The sequence below is a fragment of the Macaca nemestrina genome, chromosome 2 (assembly GCF_043159975.1).
Source record: "Macaca nemestrina isolate mMacNem1 chromosome 2, mMacNem.hap1, whole genome shotgun sequence".
In the NCBI taxonomy this organism is placed as follows: Eukaryota; Metazoa; Chordata; class Mammalia; order Primates; family Cercopithecidae; genus Macaca; species Macaca nemestrina.
Genome location: NC_092126.1, coordinates 159,818,144 through 159,842,136, shown reverse-complemented (window position 1 = coordinate 159,842,136; position 23,993 = coordinate 159,818,144). Strand labels below are relative to the sequence as shown.

The 23,993-nt window shown below is 42.9% G+C and overlaps 1 protein-coding gene and 1 long non-coding RNA gene across 2 annotated transcripts; both read right to left on the bottom strand.

Annotated features, from left to right (window-relative positions):
- Positions 1 to 119: 119 nt before the first annotated feature.
- Positions 120 to 23,974, bottom strand: LOC105470261 (rhophilin associated tail protein 1). Its single transcript, XM_011722058.3, has 6 exons — positions 23,780 to 23,974; positions 11,855 to 12,090; positions 8,346 to 8,460; positions 6,854 to 7,015; positions 1,143 to 1,318; positions 120 to 326 (listed from the first exon to the last, which is right to left on the bottom strand). Exons 2-6 carry the CDS (start codon positions 11,968 to 11,970, stop codon positions 260 to 262), a joined length of 636 nt encoding a protein of 211 aa, XP_011720360.2. The 5' UTR covers positions 11,971 to 12,090; positions 23,780 to 23,974; the 3' UTR covers positions 120 to 259.
- Positions 17,940 to 23,123, bottom strand: LOC139362039 (uncharacterized). The gene is made up of 3 exons (XR_011620307.1): positions 22,883 to 23,123; positions 19,026 to 19,280; positions 17,940 to 18,269 (listed from the first exon to the last, which is right to left on the bottom strand). It is a non-coding gene; the product is annotated as an uncharacterized lncRNA (long non-coding RNA).
- Positions 23,975 to 23,993: the final 19 nt, after the last annotated feature.

Here is a 23,993-nt window from a genome sequence, read left to right as displayed (position 1 = left end):
ATACATTTTCTATCCATGCTTTGTCAGCCACTTTTACTCAGTGTCCACGTGGGAAGAATACTAATCTCCTGGTAACGAAGGTGTTTTGTTCCAACAATTTCACATCTTAATTCCGCACATTTCTGATTTCATATGTTTAATTGTTTATTAGTGTGTACCAGTTGTACAAGAAAATTGATTTTGGGTGGTATATGGGTTTCAGTCATTCTGAAGTACAATCATCTCTGTATCTTCCTTTAAAATTGCAAAAATTGTGCTTTTACTCCAGTCGAACCCTGGGGTTTTGGGTAAAGTCATTCACCGTGATTATACCATCAGGCCCAATTCTGTTTGGAAAAAGGTATATCTGCAGTTAGTTCACTGACAGTTAATCTTAGAAAGACAATATACAAATAACTCTCTAATTTCACATTAATTCTGCTGTTGCTCCTTTTTCTCTCTCTCTTTGTGTGTGTGTGTGTGTGTGTGTGTTTTCTGAGACAGGGTCTGGCTCTGTCGTTCAGGCTGGAGTAACTGGTGCGATCTCAGCTCACTGCAACCTCTGCCTCCTGGGCTCAAGCCATTCTCCCAATTAACTGGTGCAGGCACATACCACCATGCTCGGCTAATTTTTGTATTTTTAGTAAAGATGGGTTTTCACCATATTGCCCAGGCTGGTCTTGAATTCCTGAGCTCAAGCCATCCCTAGGATTACAGGTGTGAGCCACCATGCCCAGCCCTCTTTTTCTTTTAACCCTGCTCCTCCTCTTCCTCCTTCTCCTCCACTTCGGTTCCACTGGTCATAGCTAAGCGTGAGTCAGAGTTACTGGGGGGCTTATAAAGACACAGATTCCTGGGCTCCACCCCTAGAGTTTATGATTCCATAGGTCCAGGGTGTAGCCTGAGATTCTGCATTTCTAACATGTTCTCAGGTGCTGCTGCCACTACTGCTAGTCTCAGAAGGACTCAAAGAATTATTGTCCTATATCATTCTTTTCCTTCCTCTTCTCCTTCCCTTCCCCCTTTTCTTTCAGATCCATATTTCATGTTTCTCAAAATACTTTTCTATTTCCAGAGCAGTATAATACAATAATCTCTATCTTGGCCTGCTAGATTTGTTTTCCTGGTATTCTTTCACCTCCAATGGGTAAAAGTTAACTTACACTTCCTGTTCAATGTAGTTTAGCATCCTGCTGACGTGTGATGCAGAGATCTCCCCATCCACTTCGGCAATATACGTGTAGAGAAACTGGAAGGTGCTGAATGGGATCCGGGGCGACCCGCCATTATGGTCACATGATAAGACCTCACACACTATCTTGAGAGTTTTGGTAATAGTCTATAAAAGTTACATAAAATGAGGAGAAAGTTACTCTTCCAGGCAATATTCCTGAGATCCATTGAGATACAAGAAAGAAAACAAAAATATTCCTCTATAAAATGAAGTGGGAACAATTTAAGATTCTAGAAAGCTTGAAATTTTTACATTCAAATGTCACTAATTCATTCTAAAAAAATTAAGTATTGGGTATCTTTATTTTTTTCTTTCTTTGTTAGAAGACTACTCGAGGAATTAAATTTATAAATTCCTGAGTACTTTAAGATATTTATTACTTTAGCCCAAAAAACCTCACTAAAGGAGGGAAGTTGATTTGCTTTCTATATAGTTAGAATTATTATTATTACCTTCCAATCTTTAAACAGTTGAGATAAATGGTCTAGCCCATATAATCCAGCAAGATACTTGTGGCAATGACACAGTAGAGAGAAGGGTAATTTCCCCATAAAAATAGAGACCCAGGAAGATACTGGAAAAATGTTCTTGAACATCAAGATAAACATTCCTTTAAAGCATCTGGGCCCATCTAAATAGAATCACCTAGTGCTTTATTTAATATTACATAATACTAACCCTTATATTGTAGGGGAAATATTGGTTGACAATGAGTGCCAGGAATTTTAATAGAGGGGTTACTACAGAAGCAAACCCTCCTTACAATGAAACTTGAACATTAAAGGAGCATGCTCAGAACTAATCTCATGTCGTTAAATAAACCCACCCTTTGAATAAATGATACAAGCGAAAGAGTTGTGAAATGAAGGTCAGCATACAGATCTTGGTGGTTTACTGAAACTGATGATGTACAGATCATCCTGACACACCCTTCCAGGGATCAGTGAATGATCAGTCCTGAGTCCTTAGGGGGAGTGAAAAAGCAGCTGCTTCTTCCCACATGATTAGTAGCGGAGACTTGTCCTGCCTTAGCAGTTGATGTTTGCTGTTCTTCTCTCATCCTCTCCCAGAACAGAATGATTGCCTAGATGGGGCTTCTCTAACTGTGGTGTGTGTTACCCAGGAGTGTAATCTATGTCAGGAGGTACTAGGGTATGTGTTATCCAGGAGTGTAATCTATGTCAGGAGGTACTGAGGTACTGAGGATGTGAATAAACTCTTCCTTGAGTGATAGTTTGACTTGATGGCAAGTAATTTAAACATAATTTGTAATAATTATTAATTTTAATTGAGTTAATATTTAAAATTTGTTTCTTTACATTTAATAAGCATTGTTATTTTCTGAAACAAAATTTTCAATAAACCACACAATGTCAAAAAAAACTGAGTTTGAGGTAGGCCACCTTCCTTTCCTCTCCCCTGCCCCTGGGGATCCTCTCATGGAAATCGCTGTGAAACACTGCATCTTCTAGGCACTTCCACTTAATTCAGAGTGGGTGGGAGGGCAGGCATGGGCTAACTAGTATACATGAGGCTGTCTGGGAGGATGGTAAGTCATGCATGTGAGTAAGAGAATGGTTTGGGGTAGATTTGCGAGCACACTCTGAACTTTATAATTTCCACCCGCAGCTCACCCGTTTCTGTAAAAAAGCAAACAAGCAAACAAAAACAACCCTCTGCACCCCTAATGCTTTGTTCTGTTGCCCTCTCCCATGGGGTGCTGGTATGGGCTGAATTGTTCCCCCTAAAATTCATATGTCGAAGCCTTAACCCCAGAACTGGAGAATGCGATTCTGTTTGAACATACGACCTTCAAAAAGATAAGTTAAAATGAAGTCAGTAGGGTGTCTCTATAAGAACAGGAGTTAGGACATAAAGAGAGAGCCACCAGATATGCAGGCACAGAGGGACACAGTTCGAGAAGCTGGCCATTTTTAAGAGAAGGAGAAACACCTCAGAACAAAGCAATCCTGCTGACAGCTTGTTCCCAGAACCTCTGTCCTCCAGAACTGAGAGACAACAAATTTCTGTTGTTCAAGCCACCAAGTCATGGCAGCCCTAACAAACTAACATAGGGTCTTTCAGCCTTATGCATCATTTTTTTTTTTTTTTTTTTTTTTTTTTTTTTGAGACGGAGTCTCGCTCTGTCGCCCAGGCTGGAGTGCAGTGGCCGGATCTCAGCTCACTGCAAGCTCCGCCTCCCGGGTTCACGCCATTCTCCTGCCTCAGCCTCCCGAGTAGCTGGGACTACAGGCGCCCACCACCTCGCCCGGCTAGTTTTTTGTATTTTTTAGTAGAGACGGGGTTTCACCGTGTTAGCCAGGATAGTCTCGATCTCCTGACCTCGTGATCCACCCGTCTCGGCCTCCCAAAGTGCTGGGATTACAGGCTTGAGCCACCGCGCCCGGCCTATGCATCATTTTTTATTGATTATTCAAACAACAAACCTTCAAATTCTATTGCCTCATAAGATTTTTAAGTATTTTTAAAGATTTAATAAATGGATGAGTGGATAAATAACTCTTTGGACTGGAGCTATTTGGTAAACTGACATAAATCTAAAGTAAACAGATCTTCATTCTCTTGCACAATATTTTTTTGGGATCTGCTTCACAGACATAATCTTTAAGCATCTTGCGAGCTTCATTTTCAAAGTTAGAGGTGAAAGCCTTGAAATGTAAATCGTTTGCTAACAAAATATGTCATTCCTTCCAGTGAACATGATTATTTTCTACATACGTGATCTCTTTCTTTTTTTAATAATCAGTGGATATTTAAAAATTCAGTGGAACAGGAGGTGGCATAGGCCAGTCCAGAAGAAGGAGTGCTGAAGGGAGGAGGAATGCAGGTCTGCATGCCATCGCATTCTGAATAATGAGTATTAGATGCAGAGAGCTCAAGATGGAGTAAATGTACCTATTACCTACTGGAGTAAAAATTCCTGTTACTAGACTCTTCTACAAGGAACAAACTGGCTTTTCTGAATGGCATAGAGATCCTGTCTTGCTGTTGAATTTGCAAAGGAAAGAGAAATTCTGGGCTTGCCTCTAAGGATATATGAATTAACTAGGATGCAAGGTCTCCACCAGATGGTAACCCCTGACTTAGTCTCAGCTATAACAAAATACCTTAGACTGGGTAATTTATAAACAACATAAATTTTTGCTCACAGTTTTGGAGTCTGGGAAGTCCAAGACCAAGGACCCAACAGATTTGCTCTCTGGTGAGGGCGTGTTCCTCATGAATGATGCTTTCTATGTGTCCTCAGTTGGTGGAGGGGCAACTTTTATAACAGCACTAATCCCATTCATGAGGGCTCCAACCTCATTACCCAATCAACTCCCAGAGGCCCTACTTTTAAGGCCATCATCTTGGAAGTTGAGGTTTCAATTTACGAATTTTGGGAGGACACAAACATTCACACCGTATCACTGACCAGCCCCACATTTAAGATCCCAGAAACAGTCCAGCATGATAGAAATGAATATAAGGGTATTGATTACTGGTTTCATAGGGTACCCCTTATTTACAGACTTAACCTCCAGGCTGACTTTACCTCTAGGGGTTCTTTGACATGGGGATGATGCAGAACAAAATCAGATATGTCAAGGCCTCTTAGAATTGGAGGAGCTCACTGTTATTCAGAGGTAGGCCTGAGGGTGTCTCAGAGGAAGCAGAGAAGTGGGGACAGAATCACAGGATGTCAGAGGTAGATGAACCTCATGGAACACTGAATCCCACCTCCTTGTTTTAGAAGGGAAGTAGAAAGATACAATTCACCTCGTGGTTTCCCCTTCTCCAGTTTGGGAGGCAGGTACATCAGAGGAAACTTCGCATCTACACAGTGGACCAAACAGAGGGAGGGTTGGAATCTGACTTTCCAAAGTCACTCTTTGTTACTCTGAGGTATGGGGATACGGGAAGGCCTCAGACACATCACACACTGGTGAGGGGCTGTGAAGTAGACCACCAGAGCCAGGGAGCAGATAGGATGGCCTGGCAGAAACTCAAGGAGGCCCTCGACACCATCGAGAACTGAAATGAGCCGGTGGGGGAGGCATCGTCAGCCTTTCACCAGTCTGGGAGAGACGAGACCAAAAACTTAAGCTGCAAGCAGCTAGCAACCAGACAGACAGGCATTGCCATGGAGACCAGAGATGCCAGAGAAGACTGAGGGCTGTGGGAAACCCTTCACTTGACTGCTCTGTGGTCCTAGAGTCACTTCTTTCCATCTACATTCAACTGCCATCTTGGAGAAGAGAGCGTGGTGAGGAAAAACCTGAGATACTGGGAAATTTATCTTTAGGCTGTTTCAGTTACCACATCAGACTAAAATTTCAGGATTGGATTGAATTTATTTATTTTCTTATTTGACCCTTTGTGGGTGGGATAGACCAAGAAGATCCGAATTAACTACAGATAAAATTTTAAAGGTACATTTTCACCCCAAAATGTCTCAAAATGTGGTGTGAAAAAATCTGTAACCCTCTGAGAATTTAATAAAATATGTCCATTTTTTATCTTCCCATTTGTGATTTTCCCCAGTCTTGATTGACAACTCATAGGCCTCTGCTGCTTACTTTTCTTTCCTCCTTGGAGGATAGTGATTTATTCAGTAATAAATGCTATAAAGGAAAATGAAGAAAAAAAGAGCCACAAATGTCCTCTTGTTTGCTTCTCTCTAAAGAAGTGATTATGATGAAGGCTGTAGGGGAACCTATAGGAAAAGTTGGACTACAATATTTCCACTAAATTTTCTCAGAAATAAAACTGTCAAATATGTATTCCAAGCATATTTGAGAAGAACAAGATTATGTTTAGATATGCTGAATGATTCAGACTACCTTTTCATACCATTCGGTTTTGGCAGACGCAATTATTTTCTCAATAATTTTCAAACTTGTATGTATCTCAGGGATTCTTTTAAAAAATCATGTTTTTGATTCATTTTAAGTTACTTTAACAATGTTTAACAATGTAAGTCCAATATAAGATACCCAAGCTTTAAATATCTATACATATAAACTGCTTTCAGCATCTTTGGCTTCAAACCAGTAAAATTGCTTTTCCAATATCAAACAAGTCAAATTTGGAAAAGGCATAAATCTGTATGAACATCCTGCATCCATGGAGATGTCATGACTAAATTCAGAAACAGCCTCATCTCTCTCTCTCTTTTTTTTTTTTTTTTTTGCTTTCTTATGTCTGAGTTTTGCATCCAATTCTGTTTATTACATAGTTTTCTATAAGATTGTACCCCCTTTAAAAAGTGTCTATTGATATATATTCTAGGTGTCTGGAAGTCTTTTTCTGCAGCCGGCTCTTGGCTGTCTCTGGGAATGTGAATGGAGGGAGTGGAGTGAAAATAAATCTGAGGGCAATATTCATAAATAATCCAAGAGCTACACTGTAGTCAACTCTCCCCAGAGCCTGACGATGGTGTCTCCCTCTGCCCCTCCCAGCCCCTGCCTCTGCCTGACGAGCACAGAAATGACTTTGCTTTAGAGAGGAGAAGGCCAAGGCGAGAAGAGGCATGTTTATCATCAGCCCTGGAGAGTTGACCACGTGTATAGATCCACTGCCCTTCCAGGCCCGGAGGGAGATTGCCCCCTCAGGAACAAAACAGTCAAGCTAACTTACAACTCCCAGAGCGCTGCAAGCAAGGGCTAAAAACTTCAGCCACTCGATCTCCTCCGTGAAGCGACCCACATTCATCACACTATTAAACAGATCTGCTGGAAGATTCACCACTTTCCACATCTGGGCCAGCTCCTCTGCATGGACGATCAGTCTCCCAGCAACCTGCAGGGCAGGGGACAGACACAACACGGAGATGTGGGAGAAGTTGAGACAAGGCCCTGAGAAACACCCCGCCCCCAGGCCAGGTCCACATCTCCCAGCACATGGCAAGGGGCGGGAGGGGGTGTTAGGAAGGTACAAGATGGCTCTGTGTGGCAATTATCTTCGCAAATCCTAGTGAAGAGCATGCTGAAATATAATTTATTAATTGTTAAACTTTAGGTGTCAGAATTATGCAAAAGATATACATTCATATTACATTTTAATTTCTGGTGACAATAGCTTTTATCTGCTATTGTATTCCTAAATTGTTTTATTCCTTATATGACAGATAGAACAGCCTGAAAACAAAACCAGGGGGTAGAGGGCTTACCTCAGACCACTAATTAATGGTAAAATTAAAACAAGACATAGGTCTCTTCCTTCCAGATTGCACTGAGTTCTTTGCTCTAGACCTCAAGCGCATCCCTCATGCTTTCCCTGGAATGATACGGGGTATGTGGCTGACCCACGGGGATTTGGTCTGGACGCCTAATGTTGCTTGATCCCAGATACGTTAGAGCTCTGTCATGTTCACCGCACAAGGTACTTGGTGGATAAAAGGAGGGAAGGTGACCGGTCGTTGGCCACCAATGCAACAAGAGCACAGATGCCCCTGATGAAGTGCTCCACCACCTTTCCTGACCCTCTGATTCCAGTGAAATGCTAAGCCTCTGGGACCAAGGTAGTTAGCCACACCAGTCCTAAATCACCCCTAACCTCTCTGTCCTGGATCATAAAGCAGGGTATGGTGGTGCTCAACCGTATTTCCTGGGAATTGGCCAAACCACAAACTTTCTCCAACCGGACCCTCCTCATGCATTCATTCTCCAGGCAGCTCCCAGGATGATGTGGCTGTGAAGAGGCTCACAGCCTCTCCCTAAAAGCTAAAAGCTATGTTTGGACCTGGGATAGCTGGGGAGCTGAAATATGCCCTTCCCCAAACTGTGATTGGCATCATATTATGGTCTTGATCAGTAAGGGAGACACTGTCGAGTGACTGAGGACCTGCACTTTTCTGGAGAGACGAGATTAGCATTGCATTGAGCCCCTGTACATTCTGCCAGCTTCAAGGAAACCTGGGATGACCCCACCAATGACGCAGCCTACAGCCTATTTCAAAATTACTCCCATTTCCCCAAGGGAAGATTTACTTTCAGTCCACGGTTTAGTGTATTTTAGGGTGGTGCTAAGTGGTCAACTGACTGGCAAGAGAACAGAGGGCTTTCATCTGTACCCACCCAGCCTCAACACTGTCCCTACCTTCCCCTCAATGCTGCAGCAGGGCCCTTACCTGAGAATGCAGGACCTTTAACAGCTCAGGTGTTAGCTCTGTCCAGTTACACAAAGCAGCTTGCTCAGACCGCTCTCTCACCGGAGGCATCTCTCTACATAGGGCCTCAAAATAACTACAAGAAAAAAGTCAGAGAGTAGGAGGAGCATCCTATATCCAGTGGCCTCTGGCTGTTCTAGCAATCCTTCCCCCTTTTTCTGAGGGAAGGAGGTAGAGAAAGGAAGCTTTGTGAAGTGGCTTCTATGTGTCATTGTGTTTAGTTCACTTACATATGGGAAAAGCCTGAATGTGTTACTCTCCACTTAGGGCACAGAGAATGCTTAGAGAATACAAAGCTTTGTTCTTCTCTAAGGATGAGGAAGAACCAAGAAAAGTTTGGGTATGCAATTCCCTGGAGCATACTGGGTTCAGGTTTCTTTTTCAGTCATCTCTGAATGTTTTATACACGCAGATGTATATTACACATGTATATACAATCTTGGGAAGAGAAGTTGGAAGAGAACTAAAAAGAAAGGGGAAGACAGCACAGGAATGGTGTCTAGGGCCTGTAATCCAGCGACTCCAGAGGCTAAGGCTGGAAGAGCACTTGAGCCCAGGAGTTTGAGGCTGCAGTGAACTATAATTGTGCCACCACACTCCAGACTGGGTGACAGAGTGAGACCCCCATCTCTGAAGAAACAAAAAAGGAGGGAAGGGGAAGAGATGGAAGTGTCCTAGGGGTGAATCAGGAAGGGTTTCTGGCCAGAGGTAGTGAGGCTTGGAGCTTCAAGAGGGAAGGGAGAGAGGGTTGTCAGGGCACCGTGCAAGGCTCAGGAGAGAAGACAAGCCAAAGAAGGTTTGAGACAATCTGAAGCTATATGGTGACTGTGAAATAAAACTGTTTCTCCATCTTCCCTCAAAATTTTCAGTAAAATCTGCCTGCTCCTCAATATTTTGTGGAGTGGACTTTGTTTTGGGGCATTGTGGAACAAGTACTGGGTGCTGTTTCAGGATTGGCATAAGATGAAAAGAGGCTGCCTGCAGCAGGGAACGGACATGAGCCGCTGACATGTGGGTCACCAATGCTGTATGGCAGCGTCTGTCTCCATCAAAGCCTGGTTATTGACGATCCATGAGCCACAAATTTCTGTCCCTCCCTGCTTTTTTCCCTCCATTACTTCCTCCAGATCCAGGTTGTACATAAATAAATATAGAGGGAATTTAGTAAAAGTCCATTTTAGGGTCAAGCCATACAATGATGGGCTAACCATTGCCTGTCTCTGAGCCACATAGCCAGGCAGAGCTAAAGCTACATGGACTAAAGCAGTAACTGCCAGTCACCCCTTGGAGGTAATCAGCAGGAAGGGCAGAAGAAATACGTTAAGGCCACATTTAACAACGTGCATGAGAAATCTCTGCACACAGATCAGTGTTGGGGTGGGTGGGGTGTGGGTGCAATGTGACAGCAGGAGCGGGGTGTGGCCTCAGGCTTTATAACCAGACTTGGGTGGTATAAATGGGAGGGACAGAGACACACAGCACCTCATTCTACAGAAGTGCTGCCCAGGTAGACTAACACTCAGCACCAACCTCTCTGGACTTCTTGTGGGATTGGTTAGACAACATGGAAATAAAGCTGTAATCATGGATTTCATTCTTTGGGTTATTGAGCTTCATTTGCAAGTGATCAGGTCCATGGTTATACACAGAGATTGCAAATTTGTGTTGTAACACATGCCTACCAGAGGACAAATAAGTATATGTCCTGCCGATGCCTGGTAAGAGGTTTCTTCGTTGACAACATATATGTAGTGAAATTCTTACTTGCAATGGATTAAATACATATTTTGTCTTGGAAATACTTCGTAGAGTTTTATTCTCTAAAATGGTACAGGTTTTAAGTAAGTCACATACAACCATCTGAGCGGTGCTTTTCACGTCTGGATAGAAAGGAGGGGGCTCTTAGGTCATGCCCTCCTTTTTCATTGTGGTTAAACTACAAACTAAGTTTTCATGGATGTCTAAAAAATTATAGCACATGATACAATATGAGAGCGAGCAGGCTACAATAGTGACTGCCTTCTTCCATAAATTTCAGGGACAGTACTAAGCAATGTCATCTTGCTTATTATAAAACAGCAGCACAAGGACAATAAAATGGGTTTGAAACGAATGTATAAGATAAAGTCTGTCTATCTGACTATGCCAAAATAAATTAGTCGTCTGATGCTAAAGTTCAATCTTAGAGGCAATATATAAAATTTAGAATGGAAAACTAAACAGGGCTCATTACTAGGCGAAGCAACCGCCATTTAGGTTTGTTTTTATGAGCACCCCTGGTCTATTTTCCTTCCAGTTGTAAAAGCTGCATCCTAATCCAGCCCGGGAGCACAGCACTGGCCCAGAGACTCCGAAAGGCCCCTCTTAGATGACATTTTGTGTCTTCTCAAAGGTGTCCACACTCGCCCCACCATCTGCACAGTACACCCGCTCACAACCTCAGGCTGAGGACATCTTCCCTTCCCCAACTCACTGGCTGTCTCTCAACGGCCTCTCTCACTCTCCCCTTCCTACTGAGACCCTCCTAAGCAGGGAATCATAAAACAGTAAAAATAGCCTGAAAATGGTCCGAGAGGTCTAGTTATCCTCCAGCTCCTGTCTCAAGTCCTGGTTCCCCAGTTTCAAGCAGGCAAGTTTGTCTAAGGAGCAATTTCATAGCTGAGAGGCTTTCTGTGCAAAGCTGCTTCAATCCCGGCCCGCAGCGATTGTTGTGTGAGCTCCATCTACTGAGCAGCCTCTGGAGGTCTCTCCTGAAAGAAGGCCCGCGTGTTTGAGGCACACTGTTTTCAGCCATGCCTGGGGACCCCATCACTCTGCTTGGCCTTTCTCCAGAATACAATGGGTACTGTGCGGACATCTTTATGTTGGCAGAACAAATCAGTTCAGAGAAACACTAAAGAAAATAACAATTTCCTCAAAGACAAGATACAAAGCGTCTTTGGTTGGGTCCAAGTAAGAGTTTTAACACAGGGGACGAAGTGTCTCCTTAAAGGGGTGAACTAGTTGGACTGGTCCCACCCCATCCACCCAGGGCTGTCGCGTCCCTCCCCCGGCTGCACTGCTGCCATCTAGAGGTGAGTCAGGAGAACGAAGAAAGGCAGATTAAGCTTCGGAGATTCCCAGCTCTTCTTTCCACCGGGACTGGGGAGGAGTGTAGGGAGGAGGTGGGTGTGCATACGCTGGTGTGACGCGGCCACTTAACTCTTGCTGCTTGCCCCAGGACACGGGCTATTGACCTGGCGTCCTACTGCTCAATCTGGCTCGCTTAGGGGAGGCATCCCATCCTCACCCCGCTAGATGTAATATTTATGTGTGGATTTTAAAGCATCAAAGCAATGCCAGAGCTAAAACAAAGATGATGCCAGTTAGTCCCGACCCCCTGGCTGCAGCCATGGCAACCTCTGCGGTTTTTCAGGACCCTCTCTCTCCGGCTGTCCTCCAAGGGGTGAAGGCGAGAAAGGAGCACGTACTCGGCTGCCCACTGGATGAGGTCCTGCGGCTGCGCCCGAATGGCGGCTTTGGCAAACTCCTTCAGCATCTTCGGCAGCTCCGGCGGGATGCATGTTGGCTTATCTGTCTGAGCCATTGATTGGTTGGCCTATTCTCAGAAGAAAAATCCCTAAGATGAAAACTTCGACTCATACGATGAGAGCAATCCTGGACAGAAGGTCACCCAGCCTCTGTTTGACATTCAATTTTGGGGACTCTGCAAGACAAATGCATTCTATGCTTACACAACGCCAAGGTTAGAAAGCCGTCTGCTAACCCCTACTTTTTGTTGTAAATACTTATGTCCTTTACATAAAAATTACACAGCCTTGTTCATTTAAAAAGTGGAGGTCAGCAAAAAATTCCCTAATGATATCACCCCAAAATATTGGATGTCTCCTTCCAGAATTTTTCAGTATAAATATATATGTTTGTAAAATAAAAAAATAAGATTATACAAAACAGCTTATTTACTCAAAACTATATAATGAACATCCTTCCATGTCGTCCAGCTCTTATTAGCTGGGTAAGAATTGTAGCAAAATTTACTCTGAACCCTCTGTGAATTGACATTAGGCCATTTCCACATAAAAATTATCATTAAACAGCCGTTTGATGAGCGTCTCTCTTTATAACTGCGTGTTCTTTTCCACTCTAATTGTCAAGCGGAAAATTCGTACATTTTCTCTTAAAAAGTTCCAGGACAAATTGAAACAAAACATGAAAATCCATAAAGTGTATACAATTCCCTCCACAAATAAACAACAGATCAAAAGATTTTTGTCTGCTTTTAGTAGAGAAAGGGACAGATTAGATATGCTAAAAAGCTGTCCCTCTTCAAATCACCTAGAGGCCAGACAAATCTCAGTACAAGCCTTTCACATTGCCTTGCTGGGCTTGCAGTGAAGTGAGAGAAATCTTCCAGTGGCCAATGAGGTGAGTAAAGTGGAACCCGCAGTGCTGGGCAAATGCCGAACCTAGGGCTCATCTGGGCAAATGTAGATGGCAGGAACTTGAAGCCTTGAGATAAATGGCCAGGGAGGGTGGGTAGAGACCAAGGATTGGGCTCACGAAAGGCAATGTCTGGACTAAGGACTCCCCTTCTGACCTAAACTTAAGACCCACCCAGGGACTCCACCCTCAGCTGGTAAAGGTGTGGCTGAAAATATCTGCCTACAGGCGGGGGTAAGCAGCAAAGAGACCTGTCTGCATTGCTGCTTCTAGTCAGGAGAGAGACAGTCCCCCAGGAGTTTGTAGCCGCGGACTAGTTCTAAGTTTTCAATGTATATCAGCACCAGCACGGCTGGGAAATTCCAAGACAAGAAACTAAAGTCGTCTTAGGTTGGTGGGACTTCATGACCTTTTACTTTATTTATATTCTTTTATTTGGAGGAAAAAGAGGATAAAATAATGATTAATTTTAGACTTTGCAAAGTATTAGAAAAGTTATAACAGTAATATAACCACTAAATCTGTAGAGAGGAAAAAAGGAATTTTTAAACAACACAAACAAGCAAAACCCTTCATCAGTCAAAAAGAAGGCAACAAAGGAGGGGTGAAAACATAGGAAAGTGGACAAATAGCATGGTAGAAAACAATGCATACATATCAGTAATCACAATAAAAATAAATGGGCTTAAATGTGCGAGTTAAAATATAGGTATAGGTACACCTGAAAAAACAAAGACACAGAAAGACTCAATGTAAAAAGGGTATAAATAAGCAAAGAATAACCAACAAAAGTTAAGGTAGACATACCAATGCCAGACAAAAGATACTTTAAGGCAAAATGCACTATTAGGAATAAAGAGAGTCACTACATAATGATAAAAGCTTCAATTGTTAAGACAATAGCAACAATTCTCAATGAGTATGCCACAGACATCACCATGGAGGAGTCTCACCATGCTAGATGGAAAAGCAATATATTGTTTCTGGTGATAAAGTGTAAGGAATGATAAATACAAATTCAGAATGGTGGTTACCCCTGGTGGAGGAGGGAGAGGAGGGAGAGGGACGTCATTAGGGAGATACAACAAGGGTCTCTGTATTATTAGTAATGCTCTATGTTTTAAGCTGGATGGTTGCTGCCCTGATGTTTGTTTCATTATTTTTATACTTCTACTTACATCATGTATTTAATTTTGTCAGTATGAAATATTTCATCATTTAAAACGTTCCTCTTATAAGTTGTTTCTGATGACTTTTCAAACCATTTTATCTATCAAACAGCAGTGCCTTATTTGCTCTGCACAATGTTGTCTTATGTTGTCTACACATATATGTATTCTTTTACTGTGTTAAAAATAATACAATTTACCATTTTAACCATTTTAAATGTACAGTTCAGTGGCATTAAGTACATTCACATTGTTGTGCCACAATCACCACCATCCACTCCAGAACTTTTTCATCTTCACCAGCTGAAACTCTGTACCCATTAAGTACGAACTCCCTATCTTCCTTCCCTACAGCTCCTGGCAACCACCATTCTTCTTTCTATCTTCATGAATTTGACTATCATATAAAATCATATGGCATATAATATTTGTCCCTTTGTGTGTGGTTTATTTCACTTAGCACAATGTCTTCGGGTTCATTCATGTGGTAGCATGTGTCAGAATTTCATTTTTCTTCTGATCCATAGTCAGATGTGTTATCCATTGCACCACTGGCCCCAAGCTGAGAATTTCCTTGTTCTTAAGGATGAATACTATTTTGTTAGGTGTACCACAATTTTATCCATTCATAGGTCAATGGACAGTTGGATTGTTTCCACATTTTAGCTATTGTGAATAATGCTGCTATGAACATAGGTATACAAATATGTGTTCAAGTCCTTGCTTTAAATTGTGTTGTGTATATATACCCAGAAGTGGAATGGATGGATCATATGGTAATTGTATTTTAATTTTTTGAGGAACTGCCGTACTGTTTTCCACAGTGGCTGCACCATTTTCTGTGTCCATGTATTTTGACAGGATCTTTTAGTTGTTGTGCAATTGTTTAATTTCTCTCCTGGAGTCTCAGATAATCTCGTGTAAATGAAAAGATGCCCCAATCCTAATTAAGGAAGCTTCCATGACAACAGTAACAACGGTTAACCCTTGGTCAGTATAGAGCAAACTTAAGTAAAGCCTTTACTTCATCCCATTGCCTTTTCTAACAACTGATCTGCAAGCTCTTTTCATTTTGGGGCAAAGAATCTCTTGTAAGTTTTCCATACCCATTGTCTTTTCTCAGGGGTTGGTCCTTCTTTAACCTCTTGCAGTTTCTTTTTTCTCTTCTCATCATTGTATTTTTCCCTTAAAAGTTATCAATTACATCTATTAATTTATTGTAAGTGCCAGGTGCACTCATAAGAGGACCAGTACTGTACTAAGTACTGGACCATACATTTTTCTCAAGTAATCCTCAAAGTATCCCTATAAGGTAGACTATATTAGCATTATTTTACAGATGATGAAACTAAAAAAGATAACAGAACTTTTGCAATGACATCTAATAAGTGACAGAGGCAGGGTTGGAATACACATAGTCTGACATGGGAGGTGACCTGCTAGACATGACAATTGTTTCCTTCTTGAGACTTTCTCCTCCTTTGATAGCATATGCCATTCTTGTGTGTCTATTTTCCTCAGCACTGCTCCTTTGCCTCCTTCCATAACTCCTCTTCCTCCCTCCTCACTCTAAGCAAGCGTTAGCAATCTTCCCCCAACTCAGGTCTTCAGCATTCTTTCTGTTGCTCTTCTTGGAGAGCTCACAGCCTTTTCATGGCTTTATCTATGACAAAACTGTGTGGATTATACTCGTTTTCCCATCCTTGACCTCTTGCCTGTGCTTCTATTTCATACTTCCCATTGCCTCCAGGACACTTCACTAGAATCCATTGTCCATCTCCCAACTAAATCCCTCTCCCAGGTTCTTCTCTGAACGTGATACCACTAATCTCTCAGTCCTTTGGCCTCAAAGCCTGAGAGTCATCCATTTTCTTCAGTCTGTTGAATCTCACTAAATCCCACTATTTCCTTTGAAATGTGTCTTCAATTAATTCCTATTTCTACTCCTATGTCTCTGGCTCAGCCCCTTATCACCTGTTGTGCAGCCTCCTGACTAGTCTCCCTGTCTCAGGTCATTCTCTGGCCTGTCCTGTCCAGTGTGTCCAGATCTATCTTCCAAGTTGCTTTTTATAGTCAGAGAGCACTGCTCACAAAATGACAATCATATCCTGACTTTCAAGGTTTTCTATGATTTATACCTATAATTCTAAACTAAAAATTTTCTGCTACTCTTTACCAACACAAATTTCCTATACAGTCTACTCTGGCCACTTTCCAAAAAAAAAAAAAAATTATACATCCAAAGCATAACACTGTCTCTCACCCACTGTTAACAGTAATCTATCTTTCTTTTCTCTCTTCCCCTCAGTATTTTGCTAATTCTAGCCGGCTTACTTGAAGTGCCCTTCTTCTTTCATCTGCTTAAACCCTGTACATCCCCAGGGGTTTTCATACTGTGCCATAGGCGTTCCTAGAAAACTTGGATATCATTAAATATTGTTTGTACTATGCATTTCACCACTTAATCCTCTTCTGCCTTTCATAGCTCTCTAAAGCCGAGCTCCCCGCTAGAGGCCATGGCAGAATGGGCTACAGGTGTGCCATGAAAGATTGATGGTTGTAAACTTTTTATAGTAATACAAAATTTACAACCATTCACAAACTTACAACAGTTGAAATTATATTTGGATACTGTTTGGCACAGTCGGTAAACTTCCAGATTTCAGTACCTATTGTTTCTGTGCCGAAGGTTTTATGTATAACACCTGCTGCCAGAGACGCCTTTATAGGGCTTTTCCTTTCAACTATCTTGTTAAAACAATCCCTGTACGTCAGATTATTACTTTAATTGCAATGCATTTATTATCAGTGACAATGATAATCTTTATGCATATGTGTTGCAAATACTTAGCTCTACTTTTGATTTAATTTTCTCTTTTTCACATTATTTTCTCCTAACAAAGAAGTTGTATGATTTTTCTTCATCATCACCATCACCACCATCATCATCATTTGTCCCTAAGAAAACAATAGATTTTGTTCACTTTTTTTTCCCATTGTGACTTGATTTGTTTGTGACTTGTTTATTCTTGGCTTTTGATGTTAAACAAATATCCAAAATCTGATACTTAATGCACTTTTATAAGGACTTGTTTGTTTACAAAAATAATAAACATTGCCTCTAAACATAAATAATAATAGAAAATAATTTAATTGATTTAGTAAAGGAGACTCTAGGCCTTCAGTAAAGTCTCATAAAAATATTTTTTGGCTGGGTGCAGTGGCTTATGCTGGTAAACCCAACACTTTGGGAGGCTGAGGCGGGCAGATCACTTGAGCCCAGGAGTTCAAGACCAGCCTGGGCAACATGGTGAAACCCTGTGTCTACTAAAAATACAAAAATTAGCCAAGCATGGTGGCACATGCCTATAGTCTCAGCTATTCAGGAGGCTGAGTTGGGAGGATGAGGTTGCAATGAGCCAAGATCACACCACTGTACTCTAGCCAGGCTGGCAGAGCAAGACCCTGTCTCAAAAACAAACAAACAAACAAACAAAAAAAACAAAAAAGAATTCAAAATATTTAAATTATACTTGAAATAAGTAATACTTATGCTTTGTGAAAATCTAGAATTGTAATTATTAAATTAAATAATGTTTCCAAAATTTCCCCTTTACTTACCAAATGCTTTTCAAAAATTTTATGTGATTTATTTAAAAATATTCTTAGGGAGGCCGAGGCGGGCGGATCACAAGGTCAGGAGATCGAGACCACAGTGAAACCCCGTCTCTACTAAAAATACAAAAAATTAGCCGGGCGCGGTGGCGGGCGCCTGTAGTCCTAGCTACTCAGGAGGCTGAGGCAGGAGAATGGCGTGAACCCAGGAGGCGGAGCTTGCAGTGAGCCGAGATCGCGCCACTGCACTCCAGCCTGGGCAACAGCGTGAGACTCCGTCTCAAAAAAAAAAAAAAAAAAAAAAAAAAAAAAAATTCTTAAGGACAGCCATATTTTCTTTGAAAACTGATTTGTTGTAGTCAAAAAGGCCTATAGTCTCCTTAAGTACTTTATGTATATTATTTATTTTCCATCATAAAAGGTAATGTAAAATTAAATATTAATAACTTTTATTAATATCTTAATATTATTACAAAAATGGTTTCCAAAGTCCTCAGGGACATACAGAAGTTCCTGAAATCACCACACAGTTGCAGAGGCAGGGCAGCTGTTGCGGGGAGCAGGGGTACCTGATGGAGACTGTGTGTGCTGTTGCACTGGAGGTGGTGTTGGATGGGGGTGGGGTGCTGGCTGGTGCAAGTCCAGGTGACTTCTCTGTACCCTGCAAGCAGGAGTAGTTGCTCAGGGTGGAGGAGGATCTGCTATTCTCTGCACAGTGTTAGCACAAAGGCAGGTGTTGGCAGGGGTGGGGCTTGCTGGTTCTGTACCCACCAAGGCTCTGTCTGCAGTGGCAGTCAGTGAGGGTTAGCAAGGGTGGACTACACTCTTGTGTGCTGGCAGGACAAGTAAAGCAAAACCTGCCTGTGCAGACATGGGCCAGCAAAGTGATGTGGGTAGTTGCTGTGGGCTCAGGGAAGCTGTAGTATAGGGAAGGAAAGTACTGGCTGCAGTATGCAGCCATAGGGGCCACCTTGCTGGAGCTCTCCACTGATCAGGCATGGTTTGCCAGTGCAGAACCTATGGTGTGGAACCCCAAGGCACCTGAGATTGCCCTGTAAGCAGGCATGGCCAGGCTGGGGACTGGAAGAGGCCAGCAGACCAACGGGTGCTCAGATCAGACCAGCCCTACCTGATGAACAAGACCTCCCTGCAGAGATGAGGTCCAACAGTTCCCCTACAGCTAAAGTCTCTTATTGGAGCAAGTTGAGCCTGGTGGGATGGCCATCCCTGGCCATGCTGCACTACAAACACTCTCACACCAAACTCTCTGGGCTCCACATCATCTGGCTTGCTGCCCTACTTCTCTAAGCAGCTCTCCCTGCCACCTTAAGTTTCTGTGGTGACTGATGGGTTCCCTCCTCCCAGGGTTCCAGTGGCCCCTGGTGAGAGCAGGTTGCTCCTTGCCAGTTCAACTCACTCGTTCCCCCAAAGCTGTTGTGGTTCATAAATGAGCTTCAGTGTATGGCAGCCCGTATGGGTTTCCCAGCTTTCTCCCCCTTCAGCCAAGCTTGTGCCTTCCCTCAGTCCACTGTCTGTGTCTTCCCTCTGAAGACATGTTAAAAGCACTCCAGTCGTCTCAGTTCCTCTGTGGGAGCTGTTCCACTTGTCTGCGTCTAGTTGGCCATCTTGCCCTCCAGTAAAATTTCTTAACCACTCATGTTTTTACATCACTCTGAAAAACATTTAATGGATCTTCATTTCTTTTCTTATAAAAATTATGCCATTTGACTTTCAAGATCTCCACAATTTGTTTATTTGTATTAACTTTGCTTCTTCAACTGTGTTTCACAGAAGCCTGGATTTTTTTCCATCCTGAGACAAACCCATGGCCAAGTCAACACAGCATTTGGATGCCAACAGCAATATTGTTAAGAGCAGTTCTACTTGACCTTGTCCTTTTTTTGAGTAGTAGTTTTGGCTTTGTTAGCAAATTTCCCAAACTTGCTTATATATCATGCTAGTATTACCTCTTGAAAGCATGAGTTCTACATGTTTATTATTTAACTAATGAATAGGTACCTCTTTTGGTTTATCTAAGCCATGCTCATATTTCAAAGATTTCCCCCATGTCCATTCACATCATCATCCATTCTAGGAACACATGGCCCATTTACACACTGGCATATAAACTATGTCATGTAAAGTTGTACAACATGGTTCCCTGATTTGGGGATCTGGTATACACACTTGGGTCACCTTAGCCCTGTCTAATATAAGTGTATGAAAGTCTTTATTAAGAGTAAGTGTCATAATACCCCACACCATTTTCATCTTTTACTTGTCCTTCCTACTTTTTTTTTTTTAAGATGGAGTCTCGCTCTGTCGCCCAGTCTGGAATGCAGTGGCATGAGCTTGGCTCACTGCAACTTCCACATCTTGGGTTCAAGCAATTCTCTTGCCTCAGCCTCCAGAATAGCTGGGACTACAGATGCGTGCTGTCATACCTGGCTAATTTTTGTATTTTTAGTAGAGACGGGTTTTCACCGTGTTGGTCAGGCTGGTTGTCCTTCCTACTTCTGATTTCATTATAGCATTTTTGTGAGTCAGAGATTTAAAACATACAAACAAGGGCTCTGAGGGGTGAATGCACTATAGTTTCCAGTGTAAGATTAGGGCTATGTTTCTCTTCAGTTTCCATTACCATTCCTGACGATATTCGACATTGCACTGGCCTTTTCCAAAACAAAACACAGGGCTGCTATCCTTCATAGCTAGTTGTGGCATAACATCCAGAGGGCAGATGAAGCTATAGTGAAGAAGCACTCTTGACTGTGAGGCAGGAGTCCAGGATTTTGGCCCTGGGTCTATTTATGACTAATTATGTGATCCTTAGGAAATCATTAATCCAACAAAACTTATGTGTTTTATTGGAATTGTGCTGAATACTGGGATACATAAATAAGTCACACACTCTGCTTCATGGAGCTCACAGTCTCATGGAGGAGAGTGACAGGAAAATCAGTGACTCAAATAAGGTATAATAAGTGTCAAGAAGCCTGTACTAGATATAGAAGAACAGAAGAAAAACTCTTGGATGAGGTATCTAACATCTGGAGGTATTAGAAGGAGGTCAGAAAGTACTTTTCTAAGAGTGGTGATATCTGAACTGAGACTTGGAAAAACCTGGTTTGTTCATTGCTGTATTGCACACCCCCAGAAGAGTACCGGGTACAGGGTAGGTATTCAGTAAGCATATGTGTACTTATGAGAGTAAGGAGAGAATTTCATGTAGCTAGAAGGACTTAGGCAAAGATGTGGGGTTGTCAGAAACATGACGAGTTCAGGGAACTGTAATTATGGAGCTCTAAAGTGGACAAAGCAGGAGTGGTTGGGCCTAAGGCTGGAAATATAGCTCAAAGTTTGGGCTTTTGAATTTTTTCTTGAAGGCAAGAAAAAAATTGGGGGGCCACTAGAAAATTTAAGCACAAGAGTCACATAATCAGTGTTAGCTTGAGGTGCCAGTTACCAATTTTTGCCTCTCAGCTCCAAATTCACCTTGTATTGCCTCCTCCACAAAAATTGAACTAGGTCCTTTAACATTTTTTCCCTTGCCAGTTGTCATAAGGAGTAGCTTTGTTGGGACAGAGCACTGGAAGGACTGGAGGAGGAAGAGGTTTCTCTTAGGAATTTAGGTATGTTCTTCTTGCTAGGCTCCAGGAACTTGTAGTTTCTCCTATGCTGGGATCCTGTAGCAGACAGCTTTTCCAGCATCTGGTTCATGCAGTGTGTGATCTCTTGAGTGCCCAACTGCTGGAGTACACAGTGGCCATCAGTGCCCCACGGCTAGCAGTGTCCCCTGGCACCTCTCTTGGGAAGCTCTATAGCAGAGTGCTGTCAGTGAGTTACCTTTTAGTGAATGACTTCTCTGGTGTTTCAGAGAGTAAATTTTGCCTGCCTGGCACCTCAGCAATTTCTCTGCTCTCCAGCCAGCTGTGGCCATCCCCTCTGCACCAAGCTCTGGGAAAGGTTTCTTCCTTGAGTGATCTATCTTGGGGGTAGTGGTTGCCCCTTATATCTGTGATTCCTGTATATTTTAGATCTCTCCTGACGTATTAGCCAATCCTTCATTACTCCAATCCCATCATTAACAATTCTTTATATTGAACTTCTCTTGTTAAAATTATTACATGCTCAAAAAATTACTATGTGATTTATTTCTCTTTGTTGGACTCTGAAACACACATTGACTAACAGTTGTGTGGATGAGCTGAAGAGAGGATGGTGAAGCTTCAGGCAGGGAGCCTGGTTAGGAGAATATGGCAGCACTTTTGACAACTCTCAGGAGCTTCACTGCCTTGAAAAGTCGTTGCAATAGGGAGGGATAAAAGAGACAGGTATTTAGGAGATAGGATATACAGGATTTGGTAACTACTGAAGGAGGAGGAGGAAGAGAAAGAGGAGGTGGAAAAGAAGGTGGAGAAGGAGGAGGAGGTGAAGGACAGAAAAGTCTAGAGTCACTATCAGTTTTCAAGCTTGGATGACTGGGTGCACAGTGGTGGTACCCTTGTAGAAATGGAAAACACTGAAGGAGGGTCAGGTCAAATTGTCCCCCCAGGTTCCCATTTACTTTCAGGAGTTCCATGCACTTCTGAATCACAAAAAGTTGAAATCATAGACTCTCTGAGTTGAAGAGGCACCAAAGCCCAGCTTTTCTGTCTTTGGGCAATAAGGGCCATTTGTTCACATCAAAGAAGTGGGAGAAAGGTCCATTCTATCTTAACATTCCTCAATTCTAACATTTTGTAAAGTTCTTTTCCATTTTTAAATCTCTTGATATCATAGGCCTTCTTCAATTATACATTCCAGAGCTCATCCATACCCCCAACTCTTCCAATTCAATACATTTCCTCTTAAGTGAAACCTACATGCCTCCTAATGTGAAATGGCAGCCCAACATATAACCTACCAAGTGCTGAAGAATGTTGATCTTAACATAGACTATAGTCTTGTTTCAGGAATCTCTCACTTGGTTTTATTGGTATGGGCTAAACAGGGCTTCCGTTTCATAAATGAAAGTCTCCAGTTACATGAATGAAAGGCTCCAGGGCAGAATTTCAGAGGGTTTCTATGAGTGTCACTTGGAACCAAGCACAGGCAACTGCACATCCCTGTTTGGGTTTGGAATTGGAGGTGGTGGGTTTGGGATGTGGTTACTCTTGTTTGGAATGCATTCTCCTCCTCTTAACAGGTTAATTCTTCCTTTGGAAATCTGCTCAACCTTCCCTGACCACCCTGTCAGTTCCATTGTACATACCCTTTCAGAGCATCACTTACCTATCGTTGCTATGATTCTTTGAGTAACATGTGCCTCTCCCACTAAACTCCACGGCAGGACTGGTCAGTTTTTGCTCACCACACCATCCCAGTGCCTACCCAGTGCCTGGAACTTAGTGTTCAATAGATACTAGTAAAAATGAATGCATGATAGCAGTCTGTGAGGTGCTAGGTATAAAAGAATGCGTGATAGCAGTCTGTGAAGTGCTAGGAATGCCCATTGGTCCACCTGACAATTCTCCCAAAGTTATTTTTTTTTTTTTTTTTTTTTTTTTTTGAGACGGAGTCTCGCTCTGTCGCCCAGGTTGGAGTGCAGTGGCGGGATCTCAGCTCACTGCAAGCTCCACCTCCCAGGTTTACGCCATTCTCCTGCCTCAGCCTCCTGAGTAGCTGGGACTACAGGCGCCCGCCACCTCGCCCGGCTAGTTTTTTGTATTTTTAGTAGAGACGGGGTTTCACCGTATTAGCCAGGATGGTCTCGATCTCCTGACCTCGTGATCCGCCCGTCTCGGCCTCCCAAAGTGCTGGGATTACAGGCTTGAGCCACCGCGCCCGGCCTCCAAAGTTATTTTTATATCCCTGTTGCTGATGAAAAAGCAGAGGTGTGGCTCCTCCGTGGAGGGCTCTGATTCCAGACTTTTGAGTCTCCCTATCACTGTCCTCAGGGTAAGAAACCGTATAATAGTATTCTGGGTACAAAATACCCACACAAATTGGCCAGAAAGCCATAATCCCCAACAGTCACATTCTCTTGAAGATCTTGCCTTTCCCTTGCTCCGTGAACAAGGAGAGGCTCAGAAGCCAGGGGGCGTCCTGCAGGGCTCCTCGCTCAGACCAGTGCAGCCCTCGGGGCGCTCAGAGCCCTGCCCTCCCTCCACTTCCCCTCGGGGTGGCTACCTCAGGCTCGCCCCCAAACCGGCTGTCTGGCCTCAGGCGAGAGGTGTGGGGAGAGACCCAGTGCCTCACACCCTTCTTCTCAAGAAGAGCAGTAGAACCTCGGCGGGGAGGGCAGCAGCGGCCAGGGGTGACAGCACCGGCGGGGCACGACCGCCGTTAGCTTTAGACGTTAGCGCTCCGCCTTCGCCTGGCAAACTCTGCGCGGGCTCCGCTG

Excerpts from the sequence above, each read along its gene's own strand:
- LOC105470261 (XM_011722058.3), bottom strand. The coding sequence starts at position 11,970 with ATGGCTCAGACAGATAAGCCAACATGCATCCCGCCGGAGCTGCCGAAG. Across the intron at positions 8,461-11,854 it reads CTCATCCAGTGGGCAGCCGA|TTATTTTGAGGCCCTATGTA; the intron begins GTACGTGCTCCT and ends TTTTTCTTGTAG. Across the intron at positions 7,016-8,345 it reads TAAAGGTCCTGCATTCTCAG|GTTGCTGGGAGACTGATCGT; the intron begins GTAAGGGCCCTG and ends CCTGCCCTGCAG.